General features: G+C 63.9%; 2 protein-coding genes across 3 annotated transcripts; one reads left to right on the top strand and one right to left on the bottom strand.

Annotated features, from left to right (window-relative positions):
* On the bottom strand, nucleotides 1–13,249 carry TRIM46 (tripartite motif containing 46). Of its 2 annotated transcripts, none has more exons than XM_008171945.4 (10): nucleotides 13,024–13,249; nucleotides 10,623–10,878; nucleotides 9,831–10,174; nucleotides 9,119–9,262; nucleotides 8,261–8,356; nucleotides 7,798–8,051; nucleotides 7,446–7,567; nucleotides 4,777–5,076; nucleotides 2,552–2,849; nucleotides 1–1,700 (listed from the first exon to the last, which is right to left on the bottom strand). In XM_008171945.4, the coding sequence occupies exons 1-10, from the start codon at nucleotides 13,084–13,086 to the stop codon at nucleotides 1,325–1,327; spliced, it is 2,253 nt and encodes a 750-aa protein (XP_008170167.1). In that variant the 5' UTR covers nucleotides 13,087–13,249; the 3' UTR covers nucleotides 1–1,324. The 2 variants fall into 2 exon arrangements, with proteins under 2 accessions (XP_008170167.1, XP_008170168.1); XM_008171946.4 differs by lacking the exon at nucleotides 13,024–13,249 and adding an exon at nucleotides 12,275–12,357.
* Nucleotides 13,250–15,483: 2,234 nt separating this feature from the next.
* KRTCAP2 (keratinocyte associated protein 2) lies at nucleotides 15,484–18,382 on the top strand. Its single transcript, XM_065573626.1, has 5 exons — nucleotides 15,484–15,676; nucleotides 16,271–16,425; nucleotides 17,109–17,172; nucleotides 17,605–17,671; nucleotides 18,186–18,382. Exons 1-5 carry the CDS (start codon nucleotides 15,499–15,501, stop codon nucleotides 18,304–18,306), a joined length of 585 nt encoding a protein of 194 aa, XP_065429698.1. The 5' UTR covers nucleotides 15,484–15,498; the 3' UTR covers nucleotides 18,307–18,382.
* Nucleotides 18,383–19,027: the final 645 nt, after the last annotated feature.

Raw genomic sequence — 19,027 nt, 5'->3', positions numbered from 1 at the left:
TCTCTGGCATTGCAGTTTATTGTAGGAAATCATGAAAATACAGCGATTGCCCAGTGCAGACCCCATGAGACCCCACAGAGACTCTGGAAGCTCCCAGTGCCGGAGCCCAGGCTCTGAGAGGCCTCGGTCCTGCCATGCCCAGCCAGCCCAACGCCTGCCCCCTGCCCATGGCACAGGCTGGGGAAGGATCCAAGTCGGTGGATTTGCTCCTGGGCGCTTTGCCGTTTGTGGAGGTGAAGCTGCACTAGCCACCCCCCGGGAAGGAGGTGTGTGGAGGGTGCTGGCACAGCGGGCAGGGAGGCGGCGGGCGCACTCCATGCCGGTGCCGTAGGGACATCGCGGGACAGGTGCAGCAGGGCAGGGCTTGGCCCACATGGGGAGTTCCCTGCATGGCAGCCTGGGGGTCGGGGCGAGACCCCTCCGTGCTCTCCCATCCTCCCGCACACCCGACGGGATGTTTCCAGCAGGCCCCAGCCTGGGAAGGGAGCTTCATTCTGCAGCCTGGTGCCCCCCAGCGAGAGGGGCTCTCCGCACCCCTCTGCCATCTCCCGTCCCCACTGCCCCTGCAGAGCCGCGCTGAGGGAGCGGCAGGATGAGCCCTGGCTCTGGGTAGTAGCTGGACCGGCTGGGTCAACGATTAGCCTTTAAAACACCCTCTGCCCCACCCAGCCCAAATCCCCCAGTCAGCTCCCCCCTCAGGCCCAGGCCCAGCGGCTGGGTGCTGCTCCCTGGTCCGTGTGAAGGGAGGATCTCAGGAACGTGACACCCGCCCAGGCCCTGGCAAGATGGGGGCTGGTTCTGGGGCACTGCCAGTCTCTGCTTGGTGCCCTCAGCACCCACAGCTCAGACCCCCAGGTTAAACGTTGGCAGGCCGTGGGGAGGAGCTGGGGGGGAAGGAGAGAGGTTTTTTGGGGGGGAGTGAAGGGGAGCCGTGTGGCCCAAACCCTCCCCCCACAATCCAACAGAACAGGAAGGATTCACGAGCCCAGCACGGAGACGCGGGGGAGCACAGCCGGGCTCTCCTGGCTCCCGAGGCCTCAGCTCAGGGCTGGGTCCCACGCTGGCAGGGGTCTGCCCTACGCCGCCCTTCTGCAGCCTGCGCTCCGGGCCCACGGGCTGAGGCCCTAAACCAGCCCCATGTCAGAGCCTCACTCTCCTCCCCGTCAGCTCTGTGGCCCCCCTCGTTAACCCCGCAGGCCGGAGCTCAGCGCTCTCGAGAGCCAAAGTCCCTCGCCGGTCGGAGGGCAGGGCTCAGGCAACTCCCCCCGGCTGTGTGTCCGCAGCACGCTATCCCACTGGCGGCCGGTGTGTGCCTGGGGCCGGCTCAGTCCAGCTTGGAGAGGCCCCCGATGGTCACTTTGCGCTCCTGCTTGCTGGCCACCAGCTCCTGCAGCTGCAGGGCCCCGCCCCCGATGAAGCAGAAGGCCGGGCAGACGGGGCCCGAGCAGTCCACGCCGCACTCCCACAGGCCGCGGAAGGAGACGGCGTCGTAGAAGCTCACCTTGCCCCGCTCATAGTCCAGGCAGATGCCGATGCGGGGGGGCAGGGGGATGGTGCAGCCGCTGGGGTCGCGGGAGGTGAGGGCCGAGCCGTGGGACAACAGGATCTTGCCCATGCCGATGGTCAGGAAGGCATATGGGGGGGGCGCATCCACGGTGGCGTCCTCCGCCCCACTGTCGTGCCCGCTGTCTGGGTCGTACCTGCCCGGCGGGAGGGGGAGCGTGAGCGCATGGTGCAGACAGACACACGGACGGATCCACCCCAGAAGATCCCATCCCCTGGGGCATGGCAGTCTCAGACAGAGTGAGCTGAACCCCCCCCAATCTCTGCCCCTCTGCCCGGTTAGCATCCAGGCCCCTCCCTCGGGGAGCAGGAAAGCAGGCCAAGAGCTGAGCCGGGTGTGGGCTGCAACGAAGAACCCAGGACCCCTGCGGCGGAGGGAGGGACCCAAGGGGATGCTGGGAGCTCCAGAGAATCTGCCCAAGGGCCCGGCAGTGACATGGGAGCTCCAGCCCGAGGCCCACGGACCAGGGGGTGTCGCCGGGGCCTGCTCTGTGACCAACTGGGACTGTTCTTACTGTGGTCTGTGAATGCTGACAGGGGAGTGTGGCTAGGATAGTCTGCAATGGGGGATGGGAGACTGACCAACGGAGAATACCTGAGCATGTAACATGAGAACCCAGGAAGGGGTTAGAGGCCAGGTGACACCTTTGCCCGGGAAACTGAACAAAGGCTGTGGGAGGGGTCGCTGAAGGGAGAGTCTCGGAAGCTGGCTGGTGAGGTGGCTGGGAAGCAGAGAGGGCTCTGACCTCCCAAGGGGGCTGGGGTGCCCGAGGACCCCAGATGGACCTAACTGAGGGGTATCCTGTTGTCTGTGCCTGCAAGACCTGTCTTGGACTGTGTCCCTGTCGTCTAAATAAACCTTCTGCTTTACTGGCTGGCTGAGAGTCATGGGGAATCGCAGGAAGCCGGGGGTGCAGGGCCCTGAGTCCCCCCACACTCCGTGACATGCCCCTCCACCCAGCATGGGTAGCCCAGCTCCTGCACTCACCTGGGGCTCACCACGTCCTGCGGCACCTGGAACCACTCCTGCAGCTTGCTCTCCAGCCCCACGCCCACCTTGACCAGGTAGGAGCTGGGGTCCACGCAGCAGGCCCAGTAACTCCGGCCCTGCGTGACGGCCACGTCGCCAATGAGCAGGTCGATGGAGAGGTGGCAGCTGGTCATGAGGCGCTCAGCGGCAAAGAGCATGGGCAGGCCGGGCACACTGCGCACGGCCCGCTGGTCCTTGCTGATGGCCAGGCGCTCCCGGTTGAAGCCCCAGCGGTTGTCGAGGAAGAAGTTCAGGACTGAGAAGGGGGAGAGAACAGAGAGTGGGGAGGGGCTGAGAGACAAGAGGCGGCCCCACACCTCTGCAGTCTCCTCTCCTGGGGGGACGCAAGGGGCACGTGTGACTCCTCAGGGGCGCAGCGGCCTGGCCTTCCCCCTAGCTGGGAGTCCCACAACCCGGGGTTCAGTGCACGTGAGTCGCAGACACTGAACCTCACTGCACTTCCCCGGGCAGCGGCTCTGGGGCTGGGCGACGCCCAAGGTGCAGCCCCATGGAGATCCCCAGGGCTGGCCTAGAGCCCTCCATTTGCAGGGCAGAGATGTGTGCAGTGGGAGGTGTGGGCAGGTATGTCTCCCGCACCTGGCATGGGCGGCGTGGGGGGGTATAATAAGAATGTCCAGACTGGATCAGACCAAAGGTCCATCTAGCCCAGGGTCCTGTCTTCCCACAGTGGCCAGTGCCAGGTGCCCCAGAGGGCATGAACAGAATGGGGAATCATCCATCCCCTGTCGCCCCTGCCCAGCCTCTGGGAAACAGAAGGGAGGGAAGGTGGGTTAAAGATCATCAGTTCCCATAGCATCTAGATACTGAGGTTTTAGACCTGCTTCTGAGTCCTCATCTTTCCTAATCCCTGTGGTGTATCACAGCCCCAGTGCATGGGTTGGGACATCTGGTAACATTGCCCAGGGATTGCTTGCCAAGGACTGAAATATAGGTGCCTCTGGGGTTGGGTGCAGCAGCTGGTTGATAGCCAGATAGCAACCCAGTGCTGAAATGCAGCCATCTCTGGGGCGTGACGCATCAAATGTTTAAATGTATATCAAAGTCTTTTGCAAAAAAATTTATTTGCATTATTTCACTTAGAAAAAACTCAGGTTTTGAGTTAAAGCAGGTGGAGGGACGGGAGAGAGTATATAGTGAACGAAAGATTGATTTAAAAAATGTCAGAAAAATATTGTGAAAACAGGAAATTCCTATAATCTCATAAGAGCGGCCATACTAGGTCAGACCAAAGGTCCATCTAGCCCAGTGTCCTGTCTTCCGACAGTGGCCAGTGCCAGGTGCCCCAGAGGGAATGAACAGACCAGGGAATCATCCAGTGATCCATCCCCTGTCGCCCATTCCCAGCTTCTGGCAAACAGGGGCTAGGGACATCCCTGCCCACCCAGGCTAATAGCCATTGATGGACCTATCCTCCATGAACTTAACGAGTTCTTTTTTTAACCCTGTTATAGCCTTGGCCTTCCCAACATCCTCTGTTAAGGAGTTCCACAGGTTGACTGTGCATTGTGTGAAGAAATACTTCCTTTTGTTTGTTTTAAACCTGCTGCCTAGTAATTTCATTTGGTGACCCCTAGTTCTTGCCCCTAGTTCTTGTGTTATGAGGAGTAAATAACACATCCTTATTTACTTTCTCCACACCAGTCATGATTTTATAGACCTCTAGCATACCCCTGCTTAGACATTTTTTTTCCAAGCTGTAAATTCAAAGTCTTATTAATCTCTCCTCATATATATATCCCCTCACCTGGTGCGGGCGGCGTGTGCAGGTAAATCCCCCCTCACCTGGTGCGGGCGGCGTGTGCAGTTAGGTCCCCCCTCACCTGGTGCAGGCGGTGTGTGCAGGTAGATCCCCCCATACCTGGTGCGGGCGGTGTGTGCTGTTAGGTCCCCCCTCACCTGGTGCGGGCGGCGTGTGCAGTTAGGTCCCCCCTCACCTGGTGCGGGCGGCGTGTGCAGGTAGATACCCCCTCACCTGGGGTGGGCGGCGTGTGCAGGTAGATACCCCCTCACCTGGGGTGGGCGGCGTGTGCAGGTAAATCCCCCCTCACCTGGTGCAGGCGGTGTGTGCAGGTAGATACCCCCTCACCTGGTGCGGGCGGCGTGTGCAGGTAAATCCCCCCTCACCTGGTGCGGGCGGCGTGTGCAGGTAGATACCCCCTCACCTGGTGCGGGCGGCGTGTGCAGGTAGATATCTTCGCTGTACTCCCCAAAGCCGGCCTTGTTGCAGCCCTTGACTCTCAGCACGTAGACGCTGTCTGTGTCCAGGTACTCCACCAGGGCGCTGGTGCCCCGCACCTCCTCGCGCCGCTGCCACAGCTTGAGCGCCTTGGCCTTGGTGTCGCTCTTGCGGTACTCCACGGTGAAGTGCCAGGCGGGCGGCGAGTGCTGGGGCAGGCGCCAGCACAGGAAGATCTGGTCGTAGGCGTAGGTGCGCTGCGTGTCGATCACCGGCGCCTCGGGGGCTGCAGGGAGAGACACAGGCATGAGGGAGCAGGCCCCACGCTGGGGCAGGCGAGCGGCCAGACGCAGGGAGGGGGCATTCCGGACGGACGGACGGACGCACAACCAGCAGGAGGCTAGGGGAATCTGACTGCCGAGAGCTTGTGTGGGCACCAGGGGAGAGAGTCAGGGAGACGGGGGGGCGAGCTGCTGAGAGGCTCCAGGGACCAGACGGGCTGTGTGCAAGTGGGGGGAGGGAGCAGAGGCTGGAGACACAGGAGAGGATGAGAGGGAGCAGGGAACTGAAGGATGGAGCTGGGGATGGAACCGGACACAGTGTGATGGAGGATGGAGGCGGGGACTGGGCAGTGAGGGGTGGAGAGCAGGGACAGAGGAGAGAGAGAAGGACGGACGGATGGGAAGAGGATAGTGGGAGATGGAGACACAGGGAGGGAGGAATAGGGACGGGGTGGGTGTGAAGTGAGGGATGGGCACAGAGCAATGGAGGGTGGCGGATGGGGGGTGGGCACAGAAGCGAGGGGTGGAGGGATGGGCTGGTGGATGGGGGGATGGGCACAGAGCAATGGGGGGTGGCAGATGGGGGATGGGCTGGCGGATGGGCACAGAGTGAGGGGTGGAGGGATGGGGGGATGGGCACAGAAGCGGGGGATGGGCACAGAGCAATGGGAGGTAGCGGATGGGTGGATGGGCACAGAAGCGGGGGATGGGCACAGAGCGATGGGGGAAGCGGATGGGAGGATGGGCACAGAAGCGGAGGATGGAGGGATGGGCTGGCGGATGGGGGACGGGCACAGAGCGATGGGGGTGGCAGATGGTAGGATGGGCACTGAGCGAGGGGTGGAGGGATGGGCTGGCAGATGGGGGATGGGCACAGAGCGATGGGGGGTGGCGGATGGGGGGATGGGCACAGAAGCGGGGGATGGGGGTTGGGCTGGCAGATGGGGGGATGAGGACAGAGGGATGGGCTGGCGGATGGGGGGGTGGGCACAGAAGCGAGGGGTGGAGGGATGGGCTGGCGGATGGGGGGATGGGCTGGCGGATGGGGGGATGGGCACAGAAGCGGGGGATGGGGGATGGGCTGGCGGATGGGGGGGATGAGGACAGAGGGATGGGATGGCGGATGGGGGGATGGGCACAGAAGCGGGGGATGGAGGGATGGGCTGGCGGATGGGGGGATGGGCACAGAAGCGGGGGATGGGGAATGGGCTGGCAGCTGGGGCATGGGTACAGAGCGATGGGGCTGGCGGATGGGGGATGGGCTGGTGGACGGGGGATGGGCACAGAGCGATGGGGGGGTGGCGGATGGGGGGATGGGCACAGAAGCGGGGGATGGGGGATGGGCTGGCAGATGGGGGGATGAGGACAGAGGGCTGGGCACAGGGAGAGCAGGGGCAGCTCTAGGGGCGGGAGCGTGACTTGCCTCGGGTACTTCAGTGACGACTCAGCAGCGGCCATAGCCTATAAACAAACAGAGGTAGAAGCGAGTCTGAAAAGAGTCCCCAGCCGGTGCAGTGCAGGGCCCGGGGTGGGCGCCTGTCAGTGGGGGAGGGCACCCGGCCTGCCCACGGGAATGCTCCCCCGCAGGGAGTCCTGGCCCAGCCTGGCCCGGCTGGCTACTCACCCTTCTGCATCTGCCGCAGGGTCCAGGTCTTGTCTGCTCCCACCGCGCAGGCCCCTGGCCCCCACCGTCCCCTCTGCCCCTGCCCTGCCTGCAGGGAGCCTGGAGCACAGAGTGGGGACTGATGCTGGCCGAGCCCCTTGGACTCTGGGGCCGTCCCCGACTCTGGGGACTGCTGGGCCAGGGGACAAGTCTCCTGACTCTACAGGGAGCCCCGAGCCTCCCTGGGTATTTCACATGCCCTACCTGCCCCCAGAGCGAGCAGCTTCCTGCCAGGAGGGGCACTCTGGATAGGGCAGGACAACGCGGTACCTGGGGGCAGGACTCGAAGTGTGGGAGGCTTTGGGGGAGCCCATGAGGCCACTTCCCCCAGAGGTCTCTCTCCGGCAGCTGCCAGCCCCTGACCCAGCGCCACACAGAAGGGAGGTGTGGGGGGGTCAGGCTGCCAGACAGCGAGCTCCTCCCCCTCCAGACAGAGCTCCTCCCCCTCTAGCTACGAGGCAGGGAGCTCCTCCCCATCAGCACAGAGCCCCTCCCCCTACAGGAAGCCAGAGAGAATGCTCCTCCCCCTCAGCATAGAGCCCCTCCCCCTATAGGAAGCCCCTACCCTCAGTCCAAAACTCCTCCCATACAGCACAGGACTCCTCCCCCTACCAGAAGCCACAGAGGAAGCTCCTCCCCCTCAGCCCAGAGCTCCGCCCCTATGGCTGGCCACTGGTGATTCTGCAGCACGGCTCCAGCCCTCACGTTTACCTTTGATAAAGGTCAGGTCCGTGAGCAGCTTCATCTCTCTGCTGAGGTCCACCTGGAAGCGGCTGAAGGACGAAGTGGCAGCGGGCCGGAAGGTCTGCAGCGAGTCTGTGGCCCTGACGATCCTGCCGCGACAGGAGGTTCAGGAGTTGGTGCAACAGGCCCCGGTAAGGGGCTCCCGGTGCCACCAGTGCCCCAAGTCTGTGCTACTCGCGCACCAGCGTCCCTCCCGCTAGCCCACACAGGTGCAAGGCTCCTCCTGGATGTGTCCCACTGCACTGGGAGATGGGGACAGTGAATCAGCCAGATCCCCGGCCCCAGGAGACCCCCTGCGGCCCCCCGGACGGAACGGTACCTGCTGTGTAGCTGCTTGGCTGCCTGGACAAAGCAGGGGTGGTCAGTCTCCTTCAGCACCTCCTGGGCGTAGCCCACCATGCCCGAGTTCTCCAGCATGGAACGGTGCTCCTGGATCTGGTGGTGCAGGCTGGCCAGCCGCTCCTGCTGGGACTCCTGGATGGCCTGCAGCAGGGCCGTCTGCTTCTCCTCCAGCACCGTGCACAGGCCCCGTATCAGCTGGGAAACCTCCTCCTTGGCCTGGGACCCATTCACCTGCCCAACCAGAGCAGAGTCACCATGGGGCCTCCCTCCACACGGGGGCCCTGCTGCCCCGGGGCTTTGGCACCCGGCCTGGGGGAGCTGGAGGTGCCCTGGGGATGGCGGCGCTGTGCCCGGACACCTCCTGCCCTCGCCCTAGAGGGGTGAAGCAGCGTCCCCTCCCCCAGCCCTGGCAGTGCCCCTCACTGGCACCCCCCGCTCACCTCGGTGTGCTTCACCGTCTCCTCCAGCTCCGCGATCTGCAACTGCACCGTATCCTGGCTGCTCAGGATGTAGGCGAGGCTCTTCGTCAGCTTCTCCTACACGGGCAGCGCGGGCAAATGAGACACACGGGCTGCTCGCCTCGCACAGTCCAGTGCACGGGGGGGAGAGGCTCTGAACCCAGCCACCTGGGTGTGCACATGCACAAGTCGGGCCCCACGCCTGGGCCAACGTGCACGGTCCACGAGGACCTACATGCACCTCGCTCACTGCTTCCCCCACTGCATGCACCCCATTCACTGCACACCCCACTCACTGCATCCCCCCACAGCATGCACCCCGCTCACTGCATCCCCGCACTGCATGAACCCCGCTCACTGCATCCCCCCCACTACATGCACCCCACTCACTGCATCCCCCCCACAGCATGCACTCCACTCACTGCATCCCGCTCACTGCAATCACCCCATTCACTGCATCCCTCCACAGCATGCACCCCGTTCACTGCATGCACCCCGTTCACTGCATCCCCACTGCATGCACCTCGCTCACTGAATGCCCTGTCTGCACCCTCCACCGCTGGTACTGGACACCCACCCTGTGCATGTCCTGTTGGTCTGCACCCCCCAGCTCTGGGATGGGATTCCCCCCTCGGGGTACGTCCCACCTGTGCCCCCCAGCTCTGGCAGAGAGACAGACCTCCCTTCCTGCCAATCCCCCATCTGCACCTGCCCATCTCTGCCATGGAGACCCACGCCCCACCCTGTCCATGCCCCAAGTGCCAGCACAAAGATCCCCACTGTCCATGCTCCATCTGCACCCCCCAGTTCTGGCCTGGGAAGCCCCGGTGCATCCCTTACCCGCAGTGCCTGGTAGGCGCTGAGCACAGGCGTGACCTTGTGGCTGGCGTGAGCGCGGCGTACCCGGCACAGCTGGCACACCAGCCGCTGGCAGGTCTTGCAGTAGTGAGTCACCTCCTCCTTGTGCTCCGGGCACATCAGACCCTGTGCAGCAAGACCCACATTGAGCAATAGCGGTCAGCACTCCCCTTTCCAGCCAACACCCCCCACCCAGCCAGGGTGTGTCAGCACCTCCCCCCCAGGTCTGCACCCCTTGCCCCCCCCCCACCCAGTGCCCCAGGTGCCTCCCCATTCAGTGATCACCTCCCCTCCCAGCTGCATCAGCATCCCCCTTCCATCCTCGTACCCCTCCAATCTCGGCGCCCCCACCCAGTGTCCCTGGCAGACACCACATGGGTGCGACACCGGGCTCGCACCACCCTGAGCGTCTCCAGACGGACAAGATGCATGGAACCCGCCCTGCCCTGTCTCCCCCCACTGCCCGTGCAGCAGGGACCAGAGGCCCTTTCACCTCGGAGCCATGTTCAGGTGCCCACTGGCCCCTGTGCTGGGCACGAGGCGGGTGATGCTGGGCCCAGACACACCATCCCCTCCCCCGCAGAGTCCCAGCGCCCAAACCTCTCCCCAGCTATGCCCCAGGGACCCAGCCTGGGGACCGCTCACACCCAGCCCTAGCTGGAGCCTGGCCCGGGATGCCCTGGGCAGCCCCTACCTTGGGCCGGAAGGTGAGGGTGGGCGGCGTGGGCTCGTGCTGGGCCTTCTGGGTGCCCCAGGGGTGGTAGAGTTTGAAGCATTCATTGCAGAAGCTCGACTTGCACTCGGTGCAGCCCTTGGTCGCCTCCAGCTGGGGGGGTTTGCAGAACTGGCACATGATGGCGGTGCTGATGTTGATGGTCTGGCGGTACCGCTCCACGATCCGCTCCAGCGTCAGGTTCCGGAACACGTTGCCCAGGCCCCGCTCGCCCAGGTCCACGTCCCGCTGGCAGGCCGGGCACGGGAAGCTGACAGTCTGGGGGTGCACGGCCCCCCGCTTCCGGCCCGGGTAGGTGCCAAACCCTGGGGGAACCCAGAAGCCTGTCACGTGACATTCAGCCCTGCCGCGGCCGACCTCCCGCCACAGCCATCAACCTCCCCCGCCACAGCCACACACCCCCTGCCATGGCCGCCACCCCAGGTCACGGCTGCCACCCCCCGCCACCACCCCTCTGCCATGGCTGCCACCCCCCACCATGGCCCACACCCCTGCCACAGGGTGCCTGCATCTTCTGCCCCTTGCACAAGCCTGGTTACCCTCCCAGGTCCTGCCACCCCCTCCTCCTCCTGGTCCCTGAGTGAGCTTCCCCAGTGAATCCCCGCACCAAACTGCACAGACCCCTCCCACTCTGCCAAGGGGGATCGGGAGCCTTCTGCTCCCAATGCACTCTGGGGGACAGGGGACGTGGCAGCTGCATCCCCCAGACCCTGTGGCAGGGCTGGGGATCCCAGGATATGCCGTTCTCCCCACCTGACTTGAGGAGCCGATCCAGGCGGTCGGGTTTGGGGATGACTCTGCGGCCCATGCGGGGGCTGCGGGTGGCCGGTGTGGAGGCAGGCGAGGTGGGCTCCGAACTGGGGTCGCAGCAGATGTAGCCATGCTGCACGAGGATCTCACTGGCACAGACGTGGCAGACGTTGTGCATGCAAGGCAGGGCCAGTGGCTGCTTGTACATCTCCTTGCAGACAGGGCAGATCAGCTCCCGCTCCATGTTCTTCATGCTGGTCTGGAGAGGGGCCCAGGAGAACGGTCAGCCCCCCGAGGGAGCACCCAGCTGCAGGGCCACAACTGCCCACCTAGGAACTGCCTTTCCCTGCCCCCACCAGAGGGGGCACTGGGGCTCAGTCCTGACCCGGGAGCTCCATGCTGGCAGCCGTACGGGGGAGCCTTTGCTGGGCAGGTATTACAGCCACTCCCCAGGGGGGTCCCCGGCCCATCCCCCCAGTCTCACAGCCGCTCATTCCAGAAACAGCTGCTAACTGGCCGCTTTCAGCAGGTAACAAGAGATGCCAAGTTCCCTGCAGGTGCCCAGCTGGCTCCAGAATGGCCCAGCCAGCCCCCAGAGTCTGGCCAGCCTGCCAAGCACTCCGGTGGGCTCTGACCCCAGTCCCCAGGCTGCTCCGTCTCCATTCCCCGGCTCTTGGAGCAGAGCTCAGAAGGACCCCGGGAACCGCATCTGCTCACCTGAGCACCTGCCCCCTGCTGCAGAGATGCATTATGGGGGATGCCAGGCTGGACTGGTCAAAGGTGGGGCAGCAGGAGGGGGGATACACAGCTGGACGGGGCTTTGGTCTGACCCAGGCTTGCAAGGAGTCGGGGCACCTGGCTGGCTGGGCCCACTGGGGTTGAGTGGTTTCCACACTGCGCTTTGCATTCGGAACGGTGGCAGAATTTGCTGCTTCGTTAGAGGGTCTGGGACACGCTGCTTCGCCCAGTTCCCCGTGGGTTCGTTGAGCTGGAGCTGGGTTGGCCCTTGGTTCTCCCCACTACCCCTCCCCATTGCACACACCGAGCCTGTTCACTGCTGGTTTGCTCTGCAATCGCCCACCCAGCCCCCAAACCCCTCCAGTTCCAACCTGCAACGAGCGAAATCCCAGCTCTGCTTATGGCCCAAAGCGACCAAGTGAAGGGCCTGGTGCGGGCCCCGGAGCCAGTCCCAGGGCAGGCCCTGAGTCCCAGCTCCGCCTGGCCGGGCTCTCTAGGAAACAGATGCTGTGTCCTGAGGAGCCCACAAGCTGCCAACTCCCCCAGCTGGGCAAAGAGCTCCCCCCCCCCCGCCCAAAATACACGGCTCCCTCTGCCCCAAAGCCTCATTCAAGGACCCTCCGTTCCTGACCCGGCTGCCCCTGCTGCTACCCCCTGTGTGACTGGCACGTCCCAGGTGCATCTGCCCAGTTCGGTGCGCGCTGTAGACACACACACACACACACACACACACACACCCCGCTGCTGCACAATACAACGGGGGATTGAGGCAGCCAGCGCGGAGCCTGCAGCCTGCCAGGGCCATCCATCTCCTGGCCACAGAGGGGCAGATTACAAAGCCCAGACAGTCCCCCAGCTCCCAGACCCCCGCGGCGGGGGGAGGGAGGAGCTGTCGGCCGGCCAGGGCCCGCACTCACCTTGCTGCATCTCTTGGATGCCATCTCTGCCTTCGGAGAAGGGGCGCAGATGACACAAAGCGAGGGGGGAGGGGAGGGGGATGGTGAAGGGAGGGGCAGGGGGAGAAGGGGGCAGGGCAGAGACAGAAGCTGGACCGGGTCCTGCTGCTGCTGCTGCTGCCTGGCATCCAGCCCTGGGAGCGCCTGCATCGGGTTGCCATGGAGACTGAGAGCTGCACGGATGCTCGGGATCCTTCTCAGCCCCTGGGGAAGGAGGGTCCAGGGCAGGGACGAGGGAGCGGGGGGGGGGGGGCAGTGCCTAGGCTGCTGGATTCAAGCATCTCACCCCCAGAAACAGCTGGTCTGGTTCCTGCTCACCCCCCTCCCATGCCACCATCATCACTCCCTCCATCACCACCATCTCTCTACCCCCCCTGTGCATTGCACGCCCATCCCCCATACACTACACACCCAGTCTCTCTACCCACCCGTGCATTGCACACCCAATTATCCTTTGCACTGCACAATCATCCTCCTGGCTCCTGCACACCCCACCAACCGTGCAACGCACACCAGTCACCCCTGTGCATTGCACACCCCACCCCCGTGCAATGCACACCGATCACACCCGTGCATTGCACAGCCCACCCCCCGTGCAATGCACACCGATCACCCCCGTGCAATGCACACCCCATCCCCCCCATCACGAGGCGTCCCCCCCCCGGTCCGAGGAGCCGCTCTCCTCCCCCAGGCAGCCCCCAGCCACTCACACTGATCCGGACGAGCGCATCCATGATGGAGGTGAAGGTCTGCAGCTCCTCGCCATCCGCCATGGCTCCGGGCTGCCCCCGGCCGGGCTCCGGTCCCGACGGCAGCGCGGCGGCGAACACCCCAGTCTGCGGCGGGGAGGGCGCACGGAGGAGCCGAGCTGAGGCAGGGAGCGGTGCGCATGCTCCCGGGTCCAGCTCCGGCCTGGGGGGAGCGCGGTGGGGGTGGGGGGCGAGGGGCTGTTACCGGGGGGGGGACGAGGGGCTGGCACCCAAGTTTGCCCCCCCTGCACCTGCAGACAGAGGAGAGGGGCTGACACGGGGGAGGGGGAGCGAGGATCTGGCACGGGGGGGAGCAAAGGGCTGGCACGGGGGGGAGTGAGGGGCTGGCATCCAAGGTTGCCCCCCTGCACCTGAAGACAGAGGAGTGGGGGGGAGCGAGAGGCTGGCACCGGGGGGGGGGGGACGAGGGGCTGGCACCCAAGGTTTCCCCCCTGCACCTGCAGACAGAGGAGAGGGGCTGGCACGGGGGGGGGGGGAGCAAAGGGCTGGCACAGGGGGAGCGAGGGGCTGGCACCCAAGGTTGCCCCCCTGCACCTGCAGACAGAGGAGAGAGGCTGGCACGAGGGGGAGCCAGGGGCTGGCACCAGGGGGGCAGGGTTGCCCCCCTGCGCCTGCAGACAGAGGAGAGGGGCTGGCACCCTCGGGGCAGTGCTGCCCCACTCCTCACAGGGCTGCCCTCGTGTGCCATGGGGCAGCAGCCAGTGCCGGGGAGGGGAGAGTGGGGCAGAGGCAGCCTGGCTGGGTTACTAGCCGAGCCTCACGGGGACTGGCCCATCGCCTCAGACACCCCGACGCCAGGACACCCCCCCCCCACAGCTCAGGGGCGTTCCCAGACGTACAGCTGTTGCCCCCACAGTCCCTTTGGGGCTCTGGGGCCCCGTGAAATCCCCTCCCTGCCACGGTCCACACCCCTGCCACTGGATGTTCCGAGACTCCGCTGCCCGGGCGTATGATCTGAGCGCTGGCCTGGGAGCCAGGCTCCCTCATTCGCCCGGCTCTGCTGGGGATCTCAACGGAGAGGGGAGTTTGGCTGCCAGCTCGGCCGCTGGCTAGTGCCGCTGTCATGGGGGTTGGGTGCAATGGGGACTCTTGCTGGGAGCCCGTCTGATGTGTTCCCCAGACCCGCAGAAGAGCTCTGTGGAGCTGGGAAGCTTGTCTCTCACCCACAGACTCCGGTCCAGTAAAAGATATTCCCTCCCCCACCTCATCTCTCTTGATTCCACAAGCCTTGTCTTCCCTGGGAAAAGGGTGCTTTAACCCTGGTGCTAGCCCTGGGCTCCCCCACTCGACTGCCCCTCCGCACTGTGAATGTGACACAAGCTAGACACACAGTTTGCCAATCTGTGTGTCTCTCCAGCCCCGGGCTGGGCAGAGCCAGAGCAGAAGGGGAAAGGCCGGTGACTGGCAGCCCAGGCCTGGCAAGGAGAGGATTGAAACACTGAGGCGCGCTCCGGGGTCCAGACATCACAGCACGAGCTCCATGTTATAGCCGAGTTTTCTGGGCTGGAAGATGCCAGCACCCAGGGGTCCTACTGGAACAGTGAGGGCTGAGTCAACAGAGAGCCCTAATGGGCCTCTTAGTGCAGCAGCTAACGCCCAGACCCTGAGAAACGGGGACAGGGGAGAGGATGGGGAGTCGGTGAAAACCACTTTGGTGCCGAGGGCATCGGCCACAGCATGGGAGGCACTAGGCATGTGATCTGCCGCTCCTAGGCCCTCTGCTCCCAGCCCCTCTGCCCCCAGCCCCACTACTGTGCCCCCCTCCACCACCGTGGCTAGTGCAGACAGGTCTCTGTGTCCACCCGTCTGTCCACCCTTGGTCTATGTCTGTCCATACTGTGCCTCGGTGGGCACAGACAGGTCCCACCCCAGTGCACAGGGCCCCACAGCCCCAGACCCCGCCACCCCCCAAAAGCAGGGGGCTGGAACAATTTGTACAGTGGGGATGCTGAGAGCTATTGAACCAAACTGTAAACCGTGGATACGATGGAACCACTTCAAACCATGGGGGGATGCGGCAGCCCCCCCAGTTCCAGCACCTATGCCCATAAGTTTCAGAGTAGCAGCCGTGTTAGTCTGTATCCGCAAAAAGAAGAACAGGAGTACTTGTGAGTACTTATGCATCCGAAGAAGTGGGCTGTAGTCCATGAAAGCTTATGCTCTAATAAATTTGTTAGTCTCTAAGGTGCCACAAGTACTCCTGTTCTTCTTTATGCCCATAAGGGCCAGGAGCTCCTATCAGGCTAGGAGAATGGGGGCGCTATAGGAGAACTGCAATGTCTACGCCCAACCTCCAGGGGGCGCTGCATTGCAAGGCTCTGTGCATGCGCACGGAAGCGCACAAAGCAGGTTCCAGCGTTGCCTCTCGGCCGTCAGGCGGACTCGGCGATCGCCCCAACCCCGTGGAGGCTGCGCATGCGCGAAGGACTCACCACTCGCTCACTGCCGCGTCCCTTCCCGAGTAGCCTGGGCCTGGCGCGTGCGCAGTGCGGCTCTCCGCGCCGGGTTGGCTGCGCGTGCGCAGGAAGCGGGGTCGGCGTGTCTGGGTCTCGGAGCGGACGGGTCGGCGGCGGCACCTCGCGGGGCGTCATGGGTAACGGGGGTGGGGGCGCGGTGTCCCGGGGGCACGTGGTGCCCTGGCTGGGGGGATCCGCCGGGGAGGTGCCCCAGGTGGGGGGGCTGGGGGTGCCCTGGCGGGGCGGGGGGAGGTACCCCAGGGGGATGGGGGGAGGTGCCCCAGGTGGGAGGGCTGGGGGTGCCCACCAGGGGAGGTGCCCTGGGGAGGTACCCCAGGGGGGCAGGGTGGGGGAGGTCCCCCAGGTGGGGGGGTGCCCACCAGTGGCGGTGCCCTGGGGGGGAGGGGGAGGTGCCCACCAGTGGAGGTGCCCCCAGGTGGGGGAGGGGGAGGTGTCCAGGGACCGCCCCAAGGCTTTGTGCCCATGGTGCCCCCCTGCACTCACGTGGGGCTGCTGGCACCTGGGTCCCCGGGCACTAGGGGTAGGGCTGCTGCACAGCACACAGTTGGTGTGGCGCCCATCACCCTGGCGCCTGGACGCCGCGTGGCCCATCACACAGCAGCGCGAGTCGGCCCGGGGCTGCAGCAGCCCCACAGGGGTGACCGCGGGTTGCTGGGGCCGGCCTGGCAGTGGCCCAGCACCTCATTGCGTGGTTCTTGCTCTGTCCCCAGCCGTGGGCACGGGCACGTCCCTGGCGCTCTCCTCGCTTCTCTCCCTGCTGCTCTTCACCGGGATGCAGATGTACAGCAAGCAGCTGGCCTCCACCGAGTGGCTGACCATCCAGGGTGGGCTGCTGGGATCCGCCCTCTTCATCTTCTCCCTCACCGTATCCTTTGGGGCGTAGGGGGGGTGGGGGGCGACCCTGCGCTGGCTCCTCAGTGGCAGCTGCCTCTCATAAACTTTAAGGTCAGAAGGGACCATTATGATCATCTAGTCTGATCTCCCGCATGATGCAGGCCACAAAGCCGTCCCAACCCCTTTCCCTTGACTCTGCTGTTGAAGTCCCCAAATCCTGTGGTTTAGAGACTTCAAGTAGCAGAGAATCCTCCAGCTAGCGATCCCTGCCCCATGCTGCGGAGGAAGGCGAAAAACCTCCAGGGCCTCTGCCAATCTACCCTGGAGGAAAATTCCTTCCTGACCCCAAATATGGCAATCAGTAGAACCCCGAGTATGCAGGCAAGATTCTCCAACCAGACCCTCATTGGCCATTGATACTATTGACCAGCGATGGCCCGCTGTTCATTTGACTAAAATCATGTTATCCTATTAAACCATTCCCTCCATAAACTTATCTAGCTTAATCTTAAAACCAGACAGGTCCTTCGCCCCCACCGTTTCCCTCGGAAGATTCTTCCAATATTTCACCCCTCTGACGGTTAGAAATCTTCGTCTAATTTCAAGCCTAAACTTCCCCAAGGCCAGTTTATATCCATTCATTCTCGTGTCCACATTAGTACTGAGCTGAAATAATTCCTCTCCCTTCCTTCCTTTCCTTAACTCTGGCTCCAGGCCTTCAACAACCTGGAGAGTTTGGTCTTCGGCAAAGGGTTCCAAGCCAAAATATTCCCGGAGAGTAAGTGCCCAGCCGTGCCCAGGGGGATGGGGGGGAATCACATTTCTGGCTCCCAGACAATTAAAAGAAACAGCAAGACCCAGGTGGATTGGGAGGGCAGGCGTCTGATTATTCCTGAGATCCTGGATCTGCAGAGAGCTGCCCTGCTGAGAGTCCAGCGCTGCTGTGAGCAGACGCCCCCCCCCCCCACCTTTGGGACCCCAGCCCTGCCCTGGGAAAATCCTCCCCCTCTCCCCCAACTGCACTCCCAGCGGGACCCTAACCCTGCTCTGGGGTTCCCACGTGCAGCTCCCCCCATGGGACCCTAGCCCTGCTCTGGGGGGAGGGTTCCCACTCGCTGCTCCCCCCTTAGGGGAGGCTGGCTTGCCAGTGCAGCATGCCCAAGGCAGACACTCACTGCCACTCACATTTCTCCCCTTCTCTCTTCTCCAGTCCTCGTCTGTCTCTTACTCGCTCTCTTTGCATCAGGCCTCATCCACAGAGTGTGTGTGACCACCTGGTACGTAAAAGCCCATCCCGGGGCGGTAGCAGGGAACAGGCCCCCAGGCCTCAGAGTGGGGGGAGGACATCGCCCTGGGGAGCTCTAAGAAGCTGCTGTCAGGGCTGAAGAGACCTGTTGGGCCTTATAGAGCTCCTTTCCCCAGCTGGCGGTGCTGCCCCGGTACCGGGCGAGGGGTTGCGGGGCCAGCAGGGTTGCTCCCCGGCTGGGCATGGGGCTGGCGGGGCTGCCACTGTGCCAGGAGAGGGGTCGCAGGGATGGCAGGGTCGTTCCCCGGCTGGTAACAAAGCACATAAGAACTGCATGTCTGGTTCCGACTCCTGGTCCATCTTGCCCATGATTCTGTCTCCACCAGGCCAGTGTTTCGGAGGAAGGGGGCAGTACCCTGCAGTAGCCGCCCCCAGCCTGGTTTCTAATAGCTGGAGCTTGGCTCCAGGCCCAAAGAGAGCTCATGTGGGGAGCAGGTATGGGCAAGGGATGGTGCTGACTGGCCTGCCCTTCTCTCTCCTCTCAGCTTCATCTTTTCCATGATTGGCCTCTACTACATCAATAAGATCTCCTCCACGCTCTACCAGTCTGCAGCGCCCACGGCAGCGCCCGCCAAGGCCATTGGCAAAGGCAAGAAGAGGAATTGATGCCCCCAGGGCCCCTCCCATCCAGCCTGCCCAGGACTCTGGGGCACCCAATAAAACGCTCTCTTTGTAACCTCTGGTCAGCAGCTCCTGTGGGTTCCTTGGCCTCGGTGGCTGTGGGCACGCTGGCTCCCCTTGCCCAGGGCCCAGCTCCCTGCATGTTCACGCCAGGGCGGAGTGCCAGCCGGCGGGTGACAGCGTGAGGTCTGTCTTTGTGCCCTACGAGCAGCAGGAGGCACTCTACACAGATGGCTAAGAGTGCGGTTGCTTCATCCTGTGCAGTACCCAGCGGTGTCCAGCAGGAGGCACTGTGGTATTGGCAGTGATTCTGCGTGCCCAGGAGATGAGGCAGGAAACACGGTGGTTGAACACGTGGGCAGCACCAGCCACGGCCGCTGGGTGGCGCTGCCCTCTGTCGCCCTGCAAACCCCAGGCGGCTCTGCCTGCCCCCCAGGAATCCTCCAGCCCCCAGGGAACAGCTCATTCCGCAGGAGAGGGGTCAGCGGAGGTCACTGCCTCTAGGCTGCAATTAATGGCATTCCGGGGGAATCCAGTCCCTGCTCTGTTTATTCTGTAACAGACCTAGCACTCCTCCTGGGAGGCAGGCAGGGGCCCTGGGCAGTGGAGTTCCTTATGCCTGGGACTTTCCCAGGAGCAAGGATGGGCTGCCCCCTCTCTAGCTCCAGGCTTGTGATGTTTAGGATCCCATCAGGAGCCGGAGCCA

This window comes from Chrysemys picta, chromosome 20 (genome assembly GCF_011386835.1).
Source record: "Chrysemys picta bellii isolate R12L10 chromosome 20, ASM1138683v2, whole genome shotgun sequence".
NCBI lineage: Eukaryota > Metazoa > Chordata > Testudines > Emydidae > Chrysemys > Chrysemys picta.
This window is presented reverse-complemented; position numbering and strand designations above follow the sequence as displayed.